This window comes from Diabrotica virgifera, chromosome 5 (genome assembly GCF_917563875.1).
Source record: "Diabrotica virgifera virgifera chromosome 5, PGI_DIABVI_V3a".
Taxonomy (NCBI): domain Eukaryota; kingdom Metazoa; phylum Arthropoda; class Insecta; order Coleoptera; family Chrysomelidae; genus Diabrotica; species Diabrotica virgifera.
The window spans coordinates 52974972-52998406 of NC_065447.1; the positions used below are offsets into that span (position 1 = coordinate 52974972).

The window sequence follows — 23435 nt, forward strand, 5'->3', positions numbered from 1 at the left end:
TTTCGAGAATTTCTGTCCTTGTCGAATCCATCGACTGATACAAGTTTGTGAATTTTTTAATGGTGTTATCCGTAGTTAAGTTTTTCGATAAGTCATATAAAGTCTGAATGATTGTATAAAGCGTTTCTTTTTTAGCCGTTAATATTTTAAATTGCCTTTCGTAAGTAGTCATTGTTACTGAAATCAATCCGCAAAATCAGAAAAAAAAACAAAGTCTACTTTAAGAAAACTGTAGCATATAACAAACCAGGTCTGAGTATAAATTTTGAATAAAATTAATTAATTATAGAGATTTGTTAAAAAACAAGCCTTCCGGGCAGTTATTATGCAAACTCTTTATTTTGTTTCGAACCGTGAATCAAATTTAGTATTTGTTTACAAAATAATTTTTATTCATACATCCGAATTTTTCCGTAACCGATTGAGTCGAAAAATATTCACGTTTGACAACACCGCAAATATTTAAAAACCTAACTTCTTTCACGCCCGAAGCCTAAGTTGTTCCGAGAAACAAAAACGATACAAATACAAAATCAGCAAAAAGTTATCACAGAGTTTTTTTTTTTCGATACGTGCCGACATTAAATTTTACCGAACAATTTGTTTCTAAATAAGAATATTATTATTTAATAATACAAAACTAAGCAAAGCAAACTGTAAACCTACGCTGAATATCCAAGCTCGAAATTGACCAATTATGTTTTGGCTTTTAGGAAAACCAAATGGAAAATATTTAATAATAATAACTTACCGAGATTTTCTTAGATTTTCTTCGTGTTGTTAAATGTTGAAGCACTATTTTCGGTGGCATTAAGGAAAATGAAGGATGGGATAAAAGAAGGGAACTTACCGAAAATATGTTGTCTGGTATCGTCAATTTGTCTCACGGAAAACACACACAAAATCAAATTAAAATTGTCAAGGTGTACTATACGTTCCGACCGTATGTATGTTAACGACTGACTGATTTAACATAAAGGACAGAAGATTATGCTTACTTAGAACTGTGTTGCCAAGACGTTCCCGAATTAAAATAAATGAAATATATATTCATATTGGCGCAAACAGTGACTTCTTCAGGAGAAAACTGCAAATTTATTAATATTAGACATGGACAAACTTAAATATTTCGATACTTACAACTATAAGAGTAAAAATTTAAATTTCTTTAACATTATTTTGAAAATTGATTTAGAAAATGACAGATTTTATTTTGACTTATTGGGGAGTTATGGTAACTGCAATATATTTTATATTAACAGAATGTTATCTGATATATACAATTTTTAGTGAATAGGTCAAAGTAAAAAAGGAAATTATAAATTTACGAAATTTTAAGGTGGAAAGGTAATAGTAGAAAACTAAGAAAGGACCTAGAGTAAGTTAAATTGATTTATAAAATGTAATTGATGGTACTTCATGAGTTAGTGTAAGACTGGTATTTAGAAATTTAAATAAAATTGAGGTAGATTAACTATTAGAAGATAAATTGGGTAATTTGTTTATTTAATATAAAACAAATTACCCAATTTATCTTCTAATAGTTAATCTACCTCAATTTTATTTAAATTTCTAAATACCAGTCTTACACTAACTCATGAAGTACCATCAATTACATTTTATAAATCAATTTAACTTACTCTAGGTCCTTTCTTAGTTTTCTACTATTACCTTTCCACCTTAAAATTTCGTAAATTTATAATTTCCTTTTTTACTTTGACCTATTCACTAAAAATTGTATATATCAGATAACATTCTGTTAATATAAAATATATTGCAGTTACCATAACTCCCCAATAAGTCAAAATAAAATCTGTCATTTTCTAAATCAATTTTCAAAATAATGTTAAAGAAATTTAAATTTTTACTCTTATAGTTGTAAGTATCGAAATATTTAAGTTTGTCCATGTCTAATATTAATAAATTTGCAGTTTTCTCCTGAAGAAGTCACCAAATAGTGACGAAATATTGAGACTTAAAACAAATAGAGTTTTCTTTCAACTGACCGAATTGCCGTTATTCAAACATTACTATATATATATATATATATATATATATATATATATATATATAATATCATTTTTAAAGATTTTTGAACCCCCCTCCCCCCACCTGCGTTACGTAATACTTGAACGGTCCCTTACCGCATGCTTGCATTGATAACTGAGATGTAGAATAGCTTTTGTAACTAATAATAATATTATTATTACTAAAAGAACTTTATAAAAACAGGATTAAATCTAAAATTAACGAAATTTTTCGAATTTTGAGTCATAATTACCCCACAACGATAGAAGTTCCTTGTAATTGCCGCGATTAATGGAATAATCATCACTTTCATCGTGTCTGCGAAAAGCTAATTCTTGCGAATCCAAATATAGTGTTATATCGATAAGTCTTTTTAAATTCATCCTATTCTCCAAAACCTGATAATTGTAAGTAATTATGGCCTCTTTTTGAACTGTATCTAAAGCAGTTACTATATTTTGTTTAGCAAAAAGTTTTAATTTACACAAAAAACTTTTTTCCTCTTAATAGACCCGGTTAACCAGTCCCATTTATTATACCAGTTAATATTAAATGCACGATTTTGACGATTACCTGAGGATTTAATAATAGTTAAATTTGCCTGTGGTCTTTCTAAGGTTTTAATAATATAAGCTTTATTATAATACATATACTTAAAGTATTAAAATTATTCATTTATATACATTTTATATAAACAAACAACGGTACGTAAATTGTAAAAATAACCTTACCAAGCCAATAACAACACAAATAAAAATATATGAAATACAAAAATTCACCAAACACTAATTAAAAGAAATAAAATGATAAAATCACACCAAGAAATACCCTGACTATTAACTTCTTTATAGAATATAAGTAAAACCACAAGTTAGCCTAATTCTGGTTTTGCCTCCCTTGGCATATATTTCTGGGTAGTTTGACGTAAAGCGATATAATATTACGTTTCTCTATGGAGTATTATTGTACGCATAGGAAACTATATCGCTGGTTTCGAAACGTTTGTCGTAACTTAGAACACAACGGAGTCGAGTCTGGCTTCTACCTCCCTTGGTAGGGATATGAGGAGCTGCTCACAGCGTACAGGTGGGCATATTGATGCATTCCAGATGCGTTTAGTTACAAAAGTGTGCAATAATTTTACACTTTCTATTAGTACGAGCGCTTGATGTTTCTCGTGATTCAAAATAAACAAACAGTGACATTTCATCAATAATTCTAGAAATATTATGTCCCAGATATGACATAAAATGTGTAAAAAAAATATGGGGAGGCTAAGCATCCGTTGCCTCCTCTGACGAGCCGCCACTGCCACCAAGTGGGGTGAAAGGGAACTGTATTAAAAACTATTGTGTTCCAATTCGTACATTTGTAGGGTCAATAGAAATAGGTAAAAAGTGTAAGGTGTAAAGTAACATACCAAATAAATATAAAGTTTGTATTGTTGGAAAATAGATTGTTGAAATGAAAAATATTTTTTAAACTCTAATTTGGCATTTTTCTCTGAAATACTATTAACCCGTTTCTTTAATAGTCTAGGAAACTTGTCTTTAGCTATTGTGGATTCATTCCTACCTGGTCCTGTTTTTCATTCGTCAACTATTTTGCTCCACATAATCTTCATGGGTCTTGTTGCGTCTTGACATACATTTAAACTTTTTGGCCAGCAGTTCTAATGTTTGCAGAAAACCATATAAATATTTATTTAAAATTTACGGAATCCACATTTGGTCCTTCGAGCCGGATGCTGATAATTAGTGCCCATAATAATTGGAAAAATTGTGTTCAATAATACCACGCATGGTTGAGAACCCTGATAGAAGTTTGTTTTGGATTGGAGACGATAGCTAACCGCTAGAAACACGTTTTGCAAGGCATGGTTCTTTCTATTCTCTTTGTGTGGATCAATATAATATGTATAATTTGTTGTTAGATAAGATATTGTTTCGTTTATACTTACTCTATGGAGATATTAGATAAAAAAGTTATTTCTAATATGTGGGGTGAATGGCAACATGGTCAATATTATGTTCCTATCCACCCCACATATCTCAAATTCATGAAGTGAACAGTAATAAATTATTGTTAACAAAAAAAGTTAACAGATAAATCAAAATATCTTCATATTATATTGTTGTAAAGGTTAGAATAAACAAAAAACAATACTCTTCAATCTATTTTGACAGACATTTTGTACTTACTGAGAAAGTTTTTTAGGATGATAAATATCCTCAAAATTAACGACTTTGTGATATATTCAGTGATAGAGACGTTGGTAGTAAATTTCCTGATATAGAGAAGAGAACGCATATTCTTGGAAGCTATTCGGATACCGTGAGTAGTCAAGGGTTTGCGATGTTTTGGCTTAATTGCAATTAAAGGAAATGCTTTATTGAAGATACAGACAAGCTTATCCAAAAAAGCACTGAAATTATTATCCACGTCCATAGCAGGAAAGCGCCACTCAGAGGTTAAGCATAAATTTTGGAAATTACGAAAGTTCCGGGTGGAAAAAATCCTGCCTAAACGTCGGGTTTTCGAGGAGGGTTTGCTCAAGATATTAAACTTCGTATAAACTGCTTCATGATCAGATAGTCCAGCATTAATAATTGTAGAGTGGACATCAAGGGGTGAAAAATCTGAGACAGTATAATCAATTATGGTAGATAAAGTTTTTGTAATCCTTGTAGGAGAATCAACGTGCATTGTTAGACCATACGATTCAAATATGTTGACCAAGGATATTTGTGTAGCACTAGCAGAAAAAAGCTTTATTTCTGTTTTTATAAAAAGTTTCTAACATTAAATTTAAGCAAGTTACGCTCAAAATAATGTTGGTCCCTTTTGTTTTGGCAAAAAAAATCGGGAAGACCACCCCCTAATTAACAACTTAAATGAAATTAATCGTTACCGCTCCACAAATTATTTTACTTATGTTGTGTTTATATGATCTGTAAGTTTCATCGATTCAAAGTGCTTATTTTGGAAAAAATTTGGTTTTAAAATAAAATTTTTAAATATTTTAATTTTGAAAAATATGCTTTTTTTTCAAAATAAATTAAAAATTGTTAGAGATAGCAAAAATCTCGAAAAACAAAAAAAGTCCACATTGCTTTTCTGAATATCATGTATTTTTTTGTTTTCCTGTTAGACAAAAATTGATTGAGATTTGGTGTTTCTAAATTTGCATACATTCGTGGTAAGTGACTCGTTACCCCTTTTAACTGCAGCCCTTTCAAAAATAAGGACTTTGAACAGATGAAACTTACAGATTATATAAACAATCCATACACGGGTCAAGAAACTTGTGAAGTCGTAACGATTAATTCATTTGAGATACTAATTAAGGGGTGATTTTCCTGATTTTTTTACCAAAAAAAAAGGGATTAACTTTATTTTGAGCGTAACTCGTTTACGTTTGATGCTAGAAATTTTTTTTATAAAACAAAAATGAAGCTTTTTTTAAACACTTTAAATAAATTGTAATGAGTTTTCCCCTAAATGTGCTTCATTTTTGGTTATTTCACGTTAAAATATTCCATTTGAAATTTGACGAATATGAACCTATTTTTAATTAGCTATAACTCTGCTTCTACTAGGTACAGAACCGTTGTATATACACCATTTTTTAAAATTTTTTACAGGCTATATTTTTGCTATAAATGTTTTTTCGAGAAAATACGTACTATTTGAGTTATTTGCAAAAAACCGTCTAAAAGTGTGGTTATTTTGTTGAAAAAATGAACATATTCACTGGCAAATAACTCGAAAATAATTATTGAATTAGTGAAAAAACTCTATAAAACAAAAGTTACTTAAAATTAGTCAGTTTATCAATTTCCGGACTTACTTTGGACGAATACTTTTTCATCCCCAAGAGGGGGTGAAAAGCACCCCCGGTGCAAAAGCACATATCGGCACAATATCACTTTTTTTCTTTGACTTGTTAGCTATGTGTACGCCAAATTTCATGTCAATCCAAGCGGTTCCTTAAAATTTAGAGGTTTTGCAATATTTTACCGTTAAAGAACGGACTATAAAACAGAGCGTTCAAAAGTGGAAGTAGTCCAGGGCGGATCTGTTTTGAGATGGACGTTGAGAGGTGACTCATGAAAGGAAAAATTCGATTTTTTTATTCGTTTTTTGATTATAACTTTAAAACTATTCATTTCTGAGAAAAGTTGTACTGACATAAAAGTTGCGTAATTAAATTTCCGACAATATACAATTGTTTGAAAATTTAAAAAATAGTCACCCTTGTTGCAAAATAGCAATAATTCCGAAAAAAAAACATACAAAAACAAGTATTCGCATTTTACGTTTTTCAACCATTTATGCTATACTTAGGACCTTCATATTTTACCCAGAAAAACTTTATGATATAGTAAAACAGCACTGTAAATTTCATTAAGATCGGTTTAATAGATTTTGCAAAATAAATTTTGCAATACAGCTTTCGCAAAAAAAATTAATTTTTTTTAAATGTTGTAGGACTGAAAATAAAGCAGATAGCAAGTTGAATTTTTTTTTGCTTGTAGAAGTGTACTGTACCTTTCCTTTGCAATTTGCAAAATTAAAATCGATTAATTACCACGGCGTCAGGAAATTTTTTAAATAAACATTAATTTTTGGTGCTACGCGCAGGACAGCGGTGTAGAATTCACACAAGTTTATTTCCACCAAAATTTCTTCCAATCTTTATCTAATATATTATTTTCTTACTCTATATTTTGTTGTATTTTAATATTTTAATTCCACAAAAATCAAACTAATTTTATTATTGTTTGTGAAATATTGTTTAAACAATTGCATATGTTTAAAAATAATAAACTTTTATTCTCTAAGTTAAAATATATCAACAAAGAAAGTTTTTGCTAAAAAAGTGGTATTTCAAAGGATAGAGTATGTGTTTTTATTTTGCAATAAACAAATTTATTTATTTATATCGAAATATAATAAAAATTAAAATGTATCAATCATTATCAAAGGTCATTGGAATGCCCAATCAGAGCAAACTCTCCGCTGTCCTGCGCGTAACACCAATAATTAATGTTTATTTAAAAAATTTCCTGACGCCGTGGTAGTTAATGGATTTTAGTTTTGCAAATTGCAAATGAAAGGTACAGTACACTTCTATAAGCAAAAAAAATTTCAACTTGCTATCTGCTTTATTTTCAGTCCTGTAACATTTTGAAAAAATGATTTTTTTTTGCGAAAGCTTGATTGCAAAATTTATTTTGCAAAATCTATTTAACCAATCTTAATTAAATTTACAATATTGTTTACTGTATCATACAATTTCTGTGAATGAAATATGAAGGTCCTAAGCTTAGTATAAATGGTTGAAAAACGTAAAATGCGAATACTTGTTTTTGTATGGTTTTTTCGCAATAATTGCTATTTTGCAACAAGGGTGACTATATTTTAAATTTTTAACCAATTCTATATTATTGGAAATTTAATTACGCAACTTTTATGTCAGTACAAGTTTTCTCGGAAATGAATACTTTTAAAGTTATAATCAAAAAACGAAGAAAAAAATCGAAATTTTCCTTCATTTTTTGACATTTGGATTATTTAAACAATGTTCCGGACCTTTTTGAGAGGGAGGATAACTCAAATATTATTATTTGAGTTATTTTCAAGCAATTTCTGAAAAAAAATTTTAGTCACCTCTCAACGTCCAAAGGTACTAATATTTTTACAGATGCGCCCTGGTCTAAAGGTAGTTACATAGCTATATAAAGTAAAATTATACTTCATTAGCTTATCATCTATCTTTAGCTAATAAAGATTGAAATAAATAAGTTAAAAAAAGAAAAAAATACCTAATTCACTTTTTAGGTAACTGAATTCCTCTTTGGTAATAAACGGGTGACTAACTGGATCCGAGTAGCAAAATATCTGCCAAAATATATGCCATATAATTCCCGCTGCTCCAAATACGTAAAAAACAGAAGTCCAAGTTCCTGTAGCATTAATTAAGGTTCCACTTATAAGGTTGCTCGATATCGTTCCTACAAAAAAGGTTATAGTTATTTGTTTCCTTTTAAATCTAACAAAAAATTATTACAATAAAAAAATAAGCTGCCTAATAGAACAAATTTTAAGCATGTTTAAATGGGATTAACTTACAATGAAAACAGCTCAAATTGAATACCTCGGTAGATCATAAGGAACAGCGAAAGATACGGACTGCTGCAACTAATCTTACAGGGAAAAGTAGAAGAAAAACTAGGACCAGAAAGGGGAAGGATTTCCTGGCCGAAAAATCTGTGTACATGCTGTACGTGGTTCAACACGACAACCACAAATCTTTTCAGAGCAGCAGTGTTCAAAGTACAGATTGCCATGATGGTCGCCAACATACGAAACGGATACGCAGTACAAGAAGAAGAATCTACAATTGATTGGATTCAAACTTCAAAATTCAAATTTATTGGATCGTCACACTAGTGTTTTACGTTTCTAGTTTACAAGAGCTTGCAAAAAATATGTTAAACTTAAAATTGAAAAGTAATTTAATTTTTTAAACAATATATACTCACGGACAAAAATATTGCATATTTTATCTTCAATCGTGATTTATTTTTGAAATTTGAAATGTTAAGTATTTTTTTATTTATTTATTTATCTATTTATTTTATTTATTTATTTATTTGATGCATTTTAATTTATTAGAGATAAATAAATGGTTAAAAATAGCTTTTATCACCGAATATGCAATATTGTAGCAAATTAACAAACATTGCATAGTATGGAAAGTGTGCTTTGGCGACTGAACAATTCTTGTTTTGTAAAAATGTCAGAATATGTCAGTATCCATCAGTCGACTGTTTCTCGTATAGTAAAGCGATTCAATGATACTGGGGAAGACAAACGGCGACCTGGTCAAGGACGACAAAGATGTACAACGCCAAGAGATGACCAATATTTAAGACTTAAATCGTTGCGAAATCGTACACTTACAGCTCCTTATCTCAAAAATGAATTACTGATCACAAGACAAGTTAATGTAAGTGTCAAAACTGTGACTCGAAGACTCAAAGAGGTTGGTTTGAATCCAAAACGGCCTGCCAGCGTTCCACTTCTTCTACCACGACATGGTTGCACTTTGCAAGAGCCCACGTTAACTGGAACGAACATCAATGGAGAAGAGTTCTTTTCACAGATGAAACGAGGATAACATTATGGAAGCCAGATGTACATGATCGAGTATACAGAAGGTCTGGGGAACATTTCGCAGAATGTAATCTTATACAAAATATCAGTTTTGGTGGCTGTTCCATAATGTTATGGGGTGGCATTAGTTGGGAGAGTCGTACGGAGCTTATTGAGGTGAATATTTGAATAAATGCTGACTGGTACATACGGTACATCCTTGAAGAGCATGTTTTTCCTTATGCCGGCTTCATTGGGTATGCTAACTTTGTGCTAATGCACGTACACATACTGCAGGAACAGTCATACAATATCTTGAAGATGTTGGGGTTGAGGCTCTAGACTGGCCACCAATGAGCCCTGATGCAAATCCCATAGAACATATATGGGACATCCTAAAAAGGCGTATACGAGCAAGAAATCCAGCTCCAAACTCAATTGCAGAATTAATAAATGCTGTACAGGAAGAATGGAATCGACTTCCGCAAGAAACCATCCAAGATATTCTGCGGAGCATGCAGGCAATCACTAGAGTTAGAGGAGGAAATACTAGGTACTAAATTGGTGCAATGTTGCCGTAAAAAATTGTTCTATTGTCGTTATTGTTTGTTTTTCTAATTAAACGTTATAAGCAAAATCAGACTATTTCATTAATTTCTCTACAAACTAGTTGTGATTCTGCAATATGCAAGTTTATTGACAATAAATATACGTAGGATAGTCCAGCTTAACTTATTTGGCAATAAAAAGTACAAAATATGCAATATTTTTGTCTGTGAGTGTATTATCTTCTTTAATTTTTATACATTCTAAGTTTATTTTCGCCTCAGGTTCGATTATTTTTCATTTTCTTCAGGACCTCTTTTATCCCTGATTTTAGTATATCGACCATTAATCTGATTTTGGGTGTAATTATTCTTTTTAACTACACCTAAAAAAAACGTTTCCATACCAAGCTTAAAACCATTACCGTGAAATGGGGTGAGATTGATCAATTTTAACTTTATTTGATTTATATTTTAAACGTTTTTGTGATTGTTCTATATTTAAACACTTCACGTGTTATATTAATATCTAAAGAGTAGTGATTTAACACTAGTTTTGTTTTAATTGTTAAGAAAATCAACTTATCTCATAAAAAAGGGTGATCAGTCTTAGACCCGTGACTGGGGTGAGATTGATCATGACGATTTTATAGCATGAAGCAGTAGTGCTTTTAAATAGAATATGATCAATCTTAACCCTGACTAATTTGGTCAGACCGTTTTTCGAATTTTTACAAAAAGGTGAGATTGATCATGCGGGGTGAGAATGATCACACTATTTGTATTGTACTATTCTTTATTTATACAAAAAAAAAACAGATTTTAACAACTACAAATGTAATTCAGAACAATTTATAAAAAAATAAAATTTGATTTAACATTCTTTTATATTAATTTCTCCGCGAAAATGATATTTTTGTATCCGATCAGAAATCGTCTCAAGTGTCGGATCTGGTAGTAAGACAACTACTTCCTTGAAGGAAACAGTGAATATGTCATTTTCAATTATTTTGAAAATCTTCCTCGATCCTTCTGATTTAAGGCCAAAAAACTTTTGACGAACATTCTCAAATCCATTGCACTTAGAGGATAATATACCCAATCTGCACACGTTAAAATGCTATTTATAATGGTTACTTCTTCTTCATATGTGAATACAGATTGTCCACCTGTTTTCTTAATCTTCCTTCCATGGTACTTGTTATTTAAAGTTCCGTAGGACAATTTGTATTTTTTGCGGCTTTTCTTAGCGATAATCCATTTTCCAATACATCGTGCAACGCCTGTAACTTGTTCTTCATTAAAATTGCCATACGTTTTACTGCCTAATTGTTTTTGTACGTTCTTCCCATTTTGATTGATATTCTTAAATCTGTAACAAAAATTATAAATTAATTTCTGAAACGTACGTAACGTGGGGTTAGATTGATCACTTGATCAATGTCACCCCATTCAATATTATCCGCCATCTTAAAAAAGCTGGCGTTAATTAAAATGCTAGATGCTTAAAATTATTATTACAGAACCATATAAAATAATTTTAGAACACTAGAAATAGCGAACTTACCTCTGTTCTTCCTCTACCATCAAAAGTACACAAACTATAAATATAGGCCAAAAATTATGGTTAATTTCAAAGCCACAGAACTTCTTCCCAATGCCAATTGCAAACTAACAACGACGTGAACTGATCATAGTCAAGATCCAAGAAATGAATAACGCCACGCCCAGAAACAATTTTACATTGTTGTCGGTTGTATCTACATATATGTGATACAACGACACATGATCAATGTTACCCCGGGAGATCAATCTCACCCCATTTTACGGTACTTTTATGTGGTAATTTTTCTAAAAACTTGGCAAAATAATTATTAGGTTAAGCAATGAAGCAGTAAAAAGCACAAAATCTACCAAATTTTTGCAGTTAAACGAATCTTACTAGAACTTTTTGCATTAGATTTGTAAGAGCTTTAGGAAACTTTGTTAGTGGAGTCACTGAAGGTGGATATGAACTATTACCTCCGATTTCGTTGAACCTTCATCGATTTGCATGAAAATTGGTGAGTGGTTAGAGGATATCTCAAGGAACAAAGGTGACATGGTACCAACTTGCGCTTTTACCCTGGGGGTGGATGCCACCCCTTCTCGGGGGTGAAAATTATTTTATTAAAAATAACCCCATAATTCGATAGAGAGACAAATTTCAAGCATAATTTGTTGTATAAAGATATTAAAATAAATCAAAACTTTTTAAGTTATTAAAGATCAAAGATTTTAATTTTTCTTGAGAAAAATGCATGTTTTTAACCAATTTTTCATCAATAACTCAAAAAGTGTAAGTTTTTACAAAAAACTTATTATTATCAAAATTGAATCTAATAAAAAATGAAATAAACCTCTTACTAGAAAAATCTTTTAATGTTAATTAAAAGTGAGTTATAGATAATTGAATGTATATTTTTTTCGGCGAGTAAAAACTATAAGTATTCAAGCTGAAATAACGGGACATTGATGCATTTTATAACATAAACTTATTAAACATTTGTCAAAGTTCTTAAAAATATCTATCAAATGAACCCCCCCAAATTTTTTTCAAAATTTATCTTTTAATCATTTTTCCAAAAAATGTTATGGTTTTTCTTTAATAACTCCGTTCGTGTTTACGATATCAGGTTCATCTAAAAACTGTTTGCAAGTTAATTCCAAGTGCTATTTAAGCACGTTGAACCTATTCTTCTAAACCCCTTACTTTTTTAAAAATAAAAGGTTAATTTGCCCCGGTTGCATGGTTCACACAGCACAAATTTAAGATTTAAACGTTTCTATCTCGGTTATTTTTCACCCTATAGAAATAGTAAAACAGGTAATATATTTGACACAGAAAAAACTAAAATTTCGTTATATATAATTTTTTACGTATATTGAGTATTTTTGGAGTATTATCAAAATAATAAGAGAATTACAATAATTTTAAAAATTATGATTTTTATAAATTATATCTTTTTTTTCAAAAATATGCACTCTAAACCGGTCAAAATGATCGAAACCATTACTTATGCTAATATAAAGAAGTTTTTGTAAGGATTTTTTCCTAAAAAATTCGAAACGGTTCTTTTATTTTCATTATAACTTACTACTTAAATTTGACGCTATTACCTTGTTCTGAAGCTCATTTGATAGGTATTCTGAAGTACTTTGACAAATGTTTAGCAGGAATATTTTATACATTGCATCGTTTTCCCGTTATTTAAGCTTCAATACTTAGATTTGAGTACTCGTCGAAAAAAATACGCATTCAATTGCCAATAACTCACTTTGAACTAACATTAGTTTAGTTCTTTATGTAAGGAATGCATTCAATTTTTTATTATCTTTAATTTCAGTAATAACAACTTTTTTGTAAAAGCTTATAGTTTTTGATTTATACGTGAAAAACCGATTTAAAACATGCATTTTTTTACGAAAAAATAAAATCTTTGGTCTTTAATAACTCAAAAAGTGTTGATTTATTTTAATAACTTTATATAACAAATTTTGCTTATAATTTGTCCCTCTATCGACTTATGGTATTATTTTTAATAAAATGATTTTCACCCCCGAGAAGTGGTGGCATCCACCCCCAGGGTAAAAGCGCAAGTTGGCATCATGCCACCTTTGTTCCTTGAGGTATCCTCTAATTACTCACCAATTTTCATGAAAATCTATGGAGGTTCAACGAAATCGGAGGTGAAAACCTTCAGTGACTGTACTATGTGAACAAAACTAATGATGAAACAAAAAATTGCATTACTGGACAATGCATTTCGAAGTGATGAAAAACGATAAATTTGTAATTCGGAAATAATTTACGGAAATGAGTTCAATTTTGCTACTTGGGGTGTTTGGGCACTCTGAACACGAATATCATGACGGCGATGGTCTCCAACGTATCTGGTGCCCAGAGTGGGCCTTGTCTCCTGGAGTTTTTTTTGGAAATTTGATACAAAAACAATGCAAATTCGTTTTTTGATGATTTTTGGGGTAGCTGAACACTAATATCATATCGACGATAGTCTTAGAGGCACCTGGTGTCCAGGATGGGTCTTGTTTCCTGGAGTTTTATAAAAAGTTAACACAAAATCACTGCAAACTCTTAACTTGGAGGATATTGGGATCTTTGGTCTTCGGATGGATCTCTGGATGGTCTCCGAGGTACTTTTTGCCCAAGACGGGCCTCGTTTTATGGAGTTTTGTGGAAATTTGATACAAAATCAGTCCAAACTCATTACTCGAGGGTATTTGGGGTCTCTGAACACTGATATCATATAGACGATGAACTACGAGGTACCTTTTGATCAGGTACAACTGATTTTGTATCGAATTTCCATAAAACCTCAGAAGATGATAATTTTCCTTGTCACTAAGTGCATCGGAGACCGTCATGACATTCGTAATAGGGAAGTTCAAAAACCCCCGATTATATCCTATTATTTCTGAAATACAAATTTATAATTTTTTATCAATTCGAAATGTCCTTGGGAAATGTATTTCCCTTGTTCAATAATTCAATTTTTATTTCGCCATCATAATAATTGTTCACAGTTTCTTAAGGCTCTTACAAATCGAATGTAAAAAGTTTCATTGGGATTCATCCAACTGCACAAATTTGGTAGGTTTATTGCTTAAATTTCTCAAATAAACTTTATTAGATAAAATTGTTCATACCAATTTGTCCTCCAGCAAAAACTAAAGTACCAATTTTAGCTCTTTCTGAAAGCGGAATCCATTTTGACAATAAATTGTTAAGTGCGGGATGCATTACTCCCTAAAACATTTAAATTTAACGATAGAGTTTTAGACACTAAATATTGTAGGTATAGGTACAAATAACAGTTATCTAAGTCAATGTCAGAATTTCCTCTTTTTGTATCATACTTATCATTATCATGAATTATATTTATATAGTGCAAAGTATTCCACAGTAGCGACGAGTGACTTTTTCTAAAGTGTTACCAAAACCAGATGTAAAAAATCTTATTTAAAAAAAAATATTTTGAACCTCTCAAATATAAGTTTTTTGTTTTCAATTCTGTGGGATAAAATTAAACAAATCACTATTCTCAAATTACATGTAATTATGTTATGTAAGTAAAAGGTATAACAATAGAAAATAAACAGATTATTCTACCATAAAATTAACATAAAAAATGAACAAGTAGGAAAAAGAACATATTTTGAAAACTGTTGTTTATATTTTAAGTCTTCCATTTTCAATATTCCCATTATTTTGCTCAAAATTATATACAGGGTGTCTGCGTAACTTGGAACCATATGGGAAACTTTTTTAATATCAAATTTACGAAAAAAAGTCATTCCTTATAAAGTGCTCTGCATAGTCTAAAACCTAAGTTGCAATCATCAGATATCAAATTTTGTCAACAGTATACGAGGTATGTCAAAAAATATGAATTTCGCTCAAGAGCAAACTACCTTTATATTTCAAAATATCAAAAAATTTTATTATGAAAAGTTATTTGTAATTAAAAACCATACTCAAATATACAATAACAGCCTTCTACTTGAAAAAAAAAATTCTGAAATTTTCCTAAATTACCGATTCCGAACATCATTTTTATTTATTAGACATGTAATAACTCATTTATTAATAAATTTAGGAAAAAAAGTTATTCTTCATAAAAATATGTGCATAGTCTAGACCTCAAGATGCAATCATCAGTTATGCAAGTTTGTTAATTTTATACGAGGTGTATCAAATAATATGAATTTAGAAAGAATTCTTTCTATATTCTTTCTAAATTCATATTATTTGACACACCTCGTATCAAATTAACAAACTTGGAAAACTGATGGTTTTATCTTGAGGTTTAGACCATGCACAAATTTTTATGAACAATAAGTTTTTTTCCGAAAATTATTAATAAAAGAGTTATTACATGTCTAATAAATAAAAATGATGTTCGGAATCGGTAATTTAGGAAAATTTCAGAAATTTTTTTTTCAAGTAGAAGGCTGTTATTGCATATTTGAATATGGTTTTTAAATACAAATAACTTTTCATAATAAAATTTTTTGATATTTGGAAATATAAAGGTAGTTTGCTATTGAGCGCAATTCATATTTTTTGACATACCTCGTATACTGTTGACAAAATTTGATATCTGATGATTGCAACTTAGGTTTTAGACTATGCAGAGCACTTTATAAAGAATGACTATTTTCGTAAAATTGATATAAAAAAAAGAATGTGTGTACTTTGTACGCACGTAAGAACATATTCTTCTATTATATAATAGGTAATTTAAACGAAGTAAATATATTTAAAAGGTTATTTGTACTTATTTTATTTAAAAATCAAACTAACTTTCTTATCTACCACTTTCAAAAAAGAAGAAGAAATCTATAAAAAAAATAAAAAAATAATAAATTTCTTGGGGCTCGAACCCACTTCACGTCTACCGCGCCGTACGAAAGTTGACGCCATTTCAATCTGCACCAAACTCTCGTATACGTCATGTGGGAATATACACAAACTAAACGTTTACACCATAAATTTATATGAATTTAATAAAATTATTAGTTTGATTTTTGTCGAAATAAAATACAACAAAATATAGAGTAAGAAAACGATATATGAGATGAAGATTTGTAGAAAGTTTGTTCGTAATCAGATTATGTAAACTAAAGCATTGCCTACTAATAGGTAACTACATTATTTTGTTTAGATTTTCCAAATAGATAGGTATTGAAACTATTAGGTATTTCCAACTGAAACATTTAGAATTACGTACCTGCGGCTTTTCAAAACTATTTAAAAAGTCACTATAATTATAAATTTGATTTTATTTCTGTCCACACATCAATAAAAACTAATATTATACAATATTTTTGTTTACCGATAACCTCCATATTGAACAATTATTGACAGATCATTTCAAAATTTCAACACCCAATCAGAGCCCGTATAACCACTAATACCATACTGTCGGTGTGCGCATGCGCGGGGATCAATCAAATTTTACCCTCAATCGATTCGCCGCTAAAGAAGAGTATCTTCAAAAAGTTTCCCATATGGTTCCAAGTTACGCAGACACCCTGTATAAAAAAAATGTACAAGGAGAATGACTTTTCAAGTACCTAGTTGATCGACTACGCAGCGACACTCTTCCATGTTTAAATGCACGCACATTGTAATCTGTAATAGGTACTAAACTAACGTTACTAAAACAAACAATGGTAACAATACTGATATACACAGCGCGCCCACACCGCGCCGTCGCTTGAGCTGTCGCTCCTTCAAAATTTTCAGAAACGAACCAATCCCGAGCGATAGCGAGGATCATCCTTCGTAACCACGATCAAAAGTGGTAACAACGTGCAACTGATTCACATAAAATCGTCAATATTTTCGTGCGTCTAGTTGGCTATTTACTGAATTAGGTACTATTAACAAATATTTCTGTTGGTAAAAGATATAAATGGAATTATTTCATAGTAGTCGTAAAATATTTATTTGCAAGATTTTTAACTGTTACCAATGGTAACAGTGGTTACATGGAAGCTTCTCCAGTGGTATTCTCCTCAGATTAATAGTAACCATAATATATCTATTACCTGTGCTAATCCTATTATACTTCTCCATACTACCAGTATTATCCAGTTTCCATTGGTGGTTACTATAACCCATGGTGTCATCAATGTTAAAACAGACGAACAGAGTATACTCAGTCCGAGAGAATTTTTTCCTCCAAATTTTTGAGCTAGCAAACCTCCTGGAATATGGCTAACTGCATATCCCCAAAAGAAAGAGCTAAGGATGATACCTTTTGTCGTTTCATCCCAATGATATAAATTTGTTGGGACCTATAAAATAGTCTCGTAAATTTAAGGTGTAGTGTAAACGTTAAAACTGACTAAAAAACATGAATTGATGAAATACATATTATGACGGTTTTGTTATAATAACAGGTGAAAATATACAAATATTAATACAACTTAACCTAAAGTGAAAATAAAAATAAACGGTGAGTTAATAAACAATATAAGAAATGACGATGACACGGTGATCCTTGCCAGTAGCAGACGAATTACAAAAGGCGATGGAAAGGAGTAATTCAGTTAGCGAGGACTACAGCCTAAGCCTCAATTTCAACAGGAAAAAAATGGAAGCTAATAAGCAAAAAGCAACAACCTGCTCGATAGTTACGTATAAACAACATACTAATTGACCATGTAGAATCTTATGTATAACTTGGCACAAACGTAAATTCAAAATGGGAACAGACCACAGAAATTAGGGCCGAGACTAGAACGAGCTAGAGCAGTATTTAACAATATGAAAAAGCTCTTCATAAGCATTGATTTCTTCCCCTAAAACTATGGCTAGTTAAATGCTACATTCTTCCGATCTTACTATATGGTGTGGAGGCCTGGATGCTAACAGAGACGCTCATGAAAAACTAGAAGCATAAGAAATGTGGGTGTACCGACGCATTCTTTGTTTATACTGGACCGAACATGTCACCAACATAGAGGTAATCCACAGAATCGGAAAAGAGAAAGAAATCGTGAGCACAATGAAACAAACAAAACTTGAATATCTAGGCCACTTATTGAGACACGGTATGTAAGTATACCGTCTGCTGTAATTGATTGTCCAGGGGAAACATTGGTCGAACAGGTCGAAACAGACAGGGCACTTGAAGAAGAAAAATTAAAAGTAAAACAAGCAATTGGACTTTGTAAGGACTAGGTTTTTACTTAAAGTGACCGAAAGTAGAACCAGAAATCCGTTTTTGAACTCTTCGTGTAACTTTTCATCGATTGATATACGATTTCACTAATTTTAAGTCAATATTCGAGCTCGATTTTTCAATACACGTTGATTGATATCGCATGTACTATTTCTGCGACCATAAGTTGTAATTTCCGGTTACATCCACCTTTTTTACCGGAAGTGATATAAAAGCTGGAAGTATACAGGGTGTAACGAAAATACAGGTCATAAATTTAATCACATATTCTGGGACCAAAAATAGTTTGATTGAACCTAACTTACCTTAGTACAAATGTGTATATAAAAAAAGTTACAACCCTTTGAAGTTACACAATGAAAATCGATTTTTTCCAATATATCGAAAACTATTAAAGATTTTTTATTGAAAATGGACATATGGCATTCTTATGACAGTAGCATCTTAAGAAAAAATTATAGTGAAATTTGGACACCCTATAAAAATTTTATGGGGGTTTAGTTCCTTTAAGCCCCCCCAAACTTTTGTGTACGTTCCAATTAAATTATTATTGTAGTACCATTACTTAAACAAAATATTTTTAAAACTTTTTTGGCTCTTAGTACTTTTTCGAAAAGTCAGTTTTTATCGAGATATTTTGAATATTTTTCAAATCCACCACATATTTGTATATGGTTAAGTACGATTATGGAGACTTGGTAATAATATGAAAATTTATGTATGATTTACATTTTTAGGTATATTTTGAACCGTATTAAAAAAGAAGTCATATCTCGATAAAAGTTGCCTTCTCGAAAAAATACAAAGAGGCAAAAAAGTTTTAAAAACATTTTGTTTAACTAATGGTATCGCAGTAATAGTTTAATTGGAGCGTACACAAACATTTGGGGGGTTTAAAGGAACAAAACCCCCATAAAATTTTTATTTAAACATATTAAAAAAGAAGCCGCAACTCGATAAAAACTGCCTTATCGAAAAAATACTAAGAGCCAAAAAAGTTTTAAAAATATTGAATTTAACTAATGGTACCACAATAATAATTTAATTGGAACGTACAGAAAAGTTTGGGGGGGTTTAAGGGAACAAAACCCCATAAATTTTTTAGGGGGTGCACAAATTTCACTATAATTTTTCTTTAAGATGCTCCTGCCATAAGAATGCCACATATCCATTTTCAATAAAAAATCTCTAATAGTTTTCGATATATTCGAAAAAATCAATTTTCATTTTGTAACTTCAAAGGGCTATAACTTTTTTTGTGTGCATATTTGTACTAAGGTAAGTTAGGTTCATTCGAACTATTTTTGGTCCCAGAATATGTGACTTAATTTATGACCTGTGTTTTTGTTACACCCTGTATATTTGTACTAGTCTTGCTAAGACGCGTCGAATAATATATCGCTTAAAATCCGAAAACCGAAAATCAAAGTCTCAAACAAAAAACAAAAAACACATTATCCGAGTCATTATTCGTTCTGAAGAACTTCTCTAGCCAACTACATAGACGTAAATTCTATTAACGTAAATCCTTACATCAAAGAATTAAAATACCTACTATTATTTAAATACTATGCAACTTAACATAGTAATTGCGTGAATATATTGCTCTATATTAAATCATATTGGCCTTGAACATACTGAAAAAGTAGATCAGTTGGCAAAATATAACATTTTCAGGGGCGAGGAAGTATTAAATGATATTGGACTTAAAAAAGAATGTATAACCATAAGTAAAGCCAAGCTCCAGATTAACTGGAAACTTCAATGAAATCAATACTGTCTAAATCGTCCAACAAGGTACACTTCTTTCCGGCCATGCCTGTTATCCAGCACATTTATATTAAAATCATTTTTTAATACAGTCGGATTTGTGCGAAAATTGCTATATAATAGAAAATATGCAAATATATTTTTTGCATGTAACAAGAATGTGATACAAAAGAAATATATTGAACCTATTGCAAAAAAACCAGTGGCGTAGCTGAAGATTGGGGGCCCCCCGCGACAATTTTTGTGCGCCACGTATTATAAACATTTACTAAAATATGTATAAATGACAATATTTGGCCTTTCTTTAATAAGTCTTCATCGGTTCGTGTTAATAGGTTTTTTGGGAATAGACATGAAAACCTATTATACCTTCATGTCTCTTAATCTGCAATATTACATCTAAATTTACATTGAAAACATTAACTTCAAAACTATTTTTGCTACAAGTTATTTTTTCGTCGCAGCTGAGCTCAGCGTAAATTTTTTTATACGTTTTTCCGTTTATTTTTAAATTTCGGTTTAATCTCCACTATCCTGCTATTCCTGCTGCTTCTGCTAAGATTTCGGATAACGAATTTTTCATTTCTCGAAGATTATCACGAATTTTTTCAAAAAGTTGAAAAACCGTAAACTCTGCCGTTTCAGATTGCAGAAGTTTTGATGTTAGTTGAATAAAGTTATGACTTGCCGTCATATTTTCAACATGTAAACAAGTCAAATCCACAGCTCAGATGTTACCTGGAGCAGATTAGCTAAATATTTTGAACATCCACATTTAATGTAGCATTTTAAACCGATGAGTTTCTTTGACGGACTTCTTTTACTGGACTTTGACCCACATATTTTTGTTAAATAAGATCTTGGTGGTTAGCATGCACATTGCACGTAAGCACTGATGATGACTGGTAAACCAGTCGAAAACTAGTTATGTGATTTTGATGTGGCCCTTTTGAGGGTTTTTAAATATACCTTTTATACAGGATTTTACTGTTTTTTGAATAAAGTTAAGTATATAGTAAATGTTACAATAAATGATTGAGAGTACGTCTGTCTTTTACTTCATTTACTTCATTTACAGTCGGAAAAATGAAAGAATACCCATGAACGAACATATAAAACACGCTGTATTTTCCTGTCACCGTGTCACACAAAAAATTGGCCAGCGCAAGTACATGTAATAATTATTGTTACATGTACTTGCACTGGACAATTTTCTTTGTGACACGGTGACAGGAAAATACAGCGTGTTTTATATGTTCGTTCATGGGTATTCTTTCATTTTTCCTACTGTAAGTATTTTATATTGAATAGTAATGTTAACGGCAAATTCAAAATTATTCATATGCTCTAATAATGCATTAGCTTTTAATTTTTCATAGTTTTTTGATAGGAATGAAATTTTCGTTATAAATATCATTACTTGTCGGAAAGCTCGACGCAAAGCCATAACAGTATGATGTCTGGATGACCACCGGGTTTCACATAACATTTTTAAGGTTGGCAAACGTGATGAATCAAAGTGATAATAGTACATACGTAGTACATTCCATCTTTTAATACTTGCACTAAAAAAACATATAATCTCTTAATTATGTCGTAAAAAACCAACTCCTGTACCTGTACACCAGCAACGGCATCATTCAACACTAGGTTCAGACTATGGGATGCACATGAAGATAGGAAACTGTTTTTTTACTGTCAGTTATGCACCTTTGTATATACACCTGTATACAGGGTGTTTCATTAATAATTGTCCATATAGTAACTGGAGAAACCTTAGCACAAAATACGAAGATTTAACCTAAAAGACTTAAATAAAATGTGGTTCCTTACTGAGTTACAGGGTGTTTTATCTAAAAATTTAAAAATTATTTTTGCTCAGCATTTTAAAACTATTCGACGTAGCCTTTTCATACTTGGTAGGAAGTATAGGTACTGCACACTCTACTAAACTACGTTAAACAAAACTTTTTTTGGCTATTACCAGAGGCGTACGACGGGGGAAAGTGAATGGTTGACCATTTCCAAATTCTACGCCACTAGCGGAATTTCTATTTTAGTCCAATATTTGGATTCTCCAATACTTTCTATGAAAATAATGTACTCTACATTCATAACCATAAAGTCATTACTTTTCGAGATATTTGAAGTTGAAAATTCAACGGCATATCTATTTTATATAATTTATTGTGCCCTTTCATTTTTAACATCAAATATCTCGAAAAATAATGATTTTATCGTTACGAATGAAGAGTATATTATTTACATAGAGAGTATTGGAGAATCTAAAAGTTACGCTAAAATAGTAGTTTTATCAGTGGTGTCGAATTTGAGAAAGGTCAACCATTCACTTTTCCCTGTACGCCTCTGGTAGTAGCCAGACACGTTTATTTAACATCCAATAGTAGGGTGTATAGTATCTACACTTTTTACAAGTATTGTAAGGATATTTGAAATACTTTTAAAGTACTGGGTACAAAATTATTTTAAATTCTAAATCAAACATACCTATTACATAAATATTAAATATTTGTATCCAGTACTTTAAAAGTATTCGACATATCCTTACCATACTTGGTAGAAGGTGTAGGTACTGTAGACCGTACTAAAGTATGTTAAATAAACCTTTCTGGCTACTACCAGAGGCGTACGACAGAGGAAAGTGAATGGTTGACCCTCCCCACGTTCTACGCCACTGGCGGAATTACTATTTTAGTGCAATTTTTCGATTCTCCAACACTTTTTATGTAAATATCATACTCTTTATTCGTACCGATAAAATCATTAGTTTTCGAGATATTTGAAGTTAAAAATGAAGGGGCACAATACATTAACCAAAATAGCTGTGCCGTTGCATTTTCAACTTCAAATATCTCGAAAATTAATGACTTCATCGTTACGAATGAGGAGCACATTATTTTCATAAAAAGTATTGGAGAATCCAAATATTGGACTAAAATAGCCATTCCGCCAGTAGCATAGAATTTGAAAAGGGTCAACCATTCACTTTCCCCCGTCGCACGCCTCTGGTAATAGCCAGAAAAGTTTGTTTAACATAATTTAGTAGTTTGTACAGTACCTATACTTTCTGCCAACTATGAAAAGGATACGTCAAATAGTTTCAAAATGCTAAGCAAAAATAATTTTTAAATTTTTAGATAAAACACCCTGTAACTCA

The 23435-nt window shown here is 31.0% G+C and overlaps 1 protein-coding gene across 6 annotated transcripts in view; it reads right to left on the reverse strand.

Annotated features, from left to right (window-relative positions):
- The window catches only part of LOC126885732 (putative inorganic phosphate cotransporter), a 68214-nt gene that overhangs the window by 25928 nt on the left and 18851 nt on the right, over nt 1–23435 (reverse strand). For 4 of the 6 annotated variants that reach the window (XM_050652502.1, XM_050652507.1, XM_050652501.1 and 1 more), the window contains exons 3-5: nt 17349–17597; nt 14442–14541; nt 7857–8045 (exon numbers count right to left, since the gene is read on the reverse strand). In XM_050652502.1, the coding sequence (XP_050508459.1) occupies nt 7857–8045; nt 14442–14541; nt 17349–17597 (538 nt within the window). The remainder of the gene's footprint in view (nt 1–7856; nt 8046–14441; nt 14542–17348; nt 17598–23435) is intronic. The other 2 variants (XM_050652506.1, XM_050652505.1) reach the window with 1 other exon arrangement.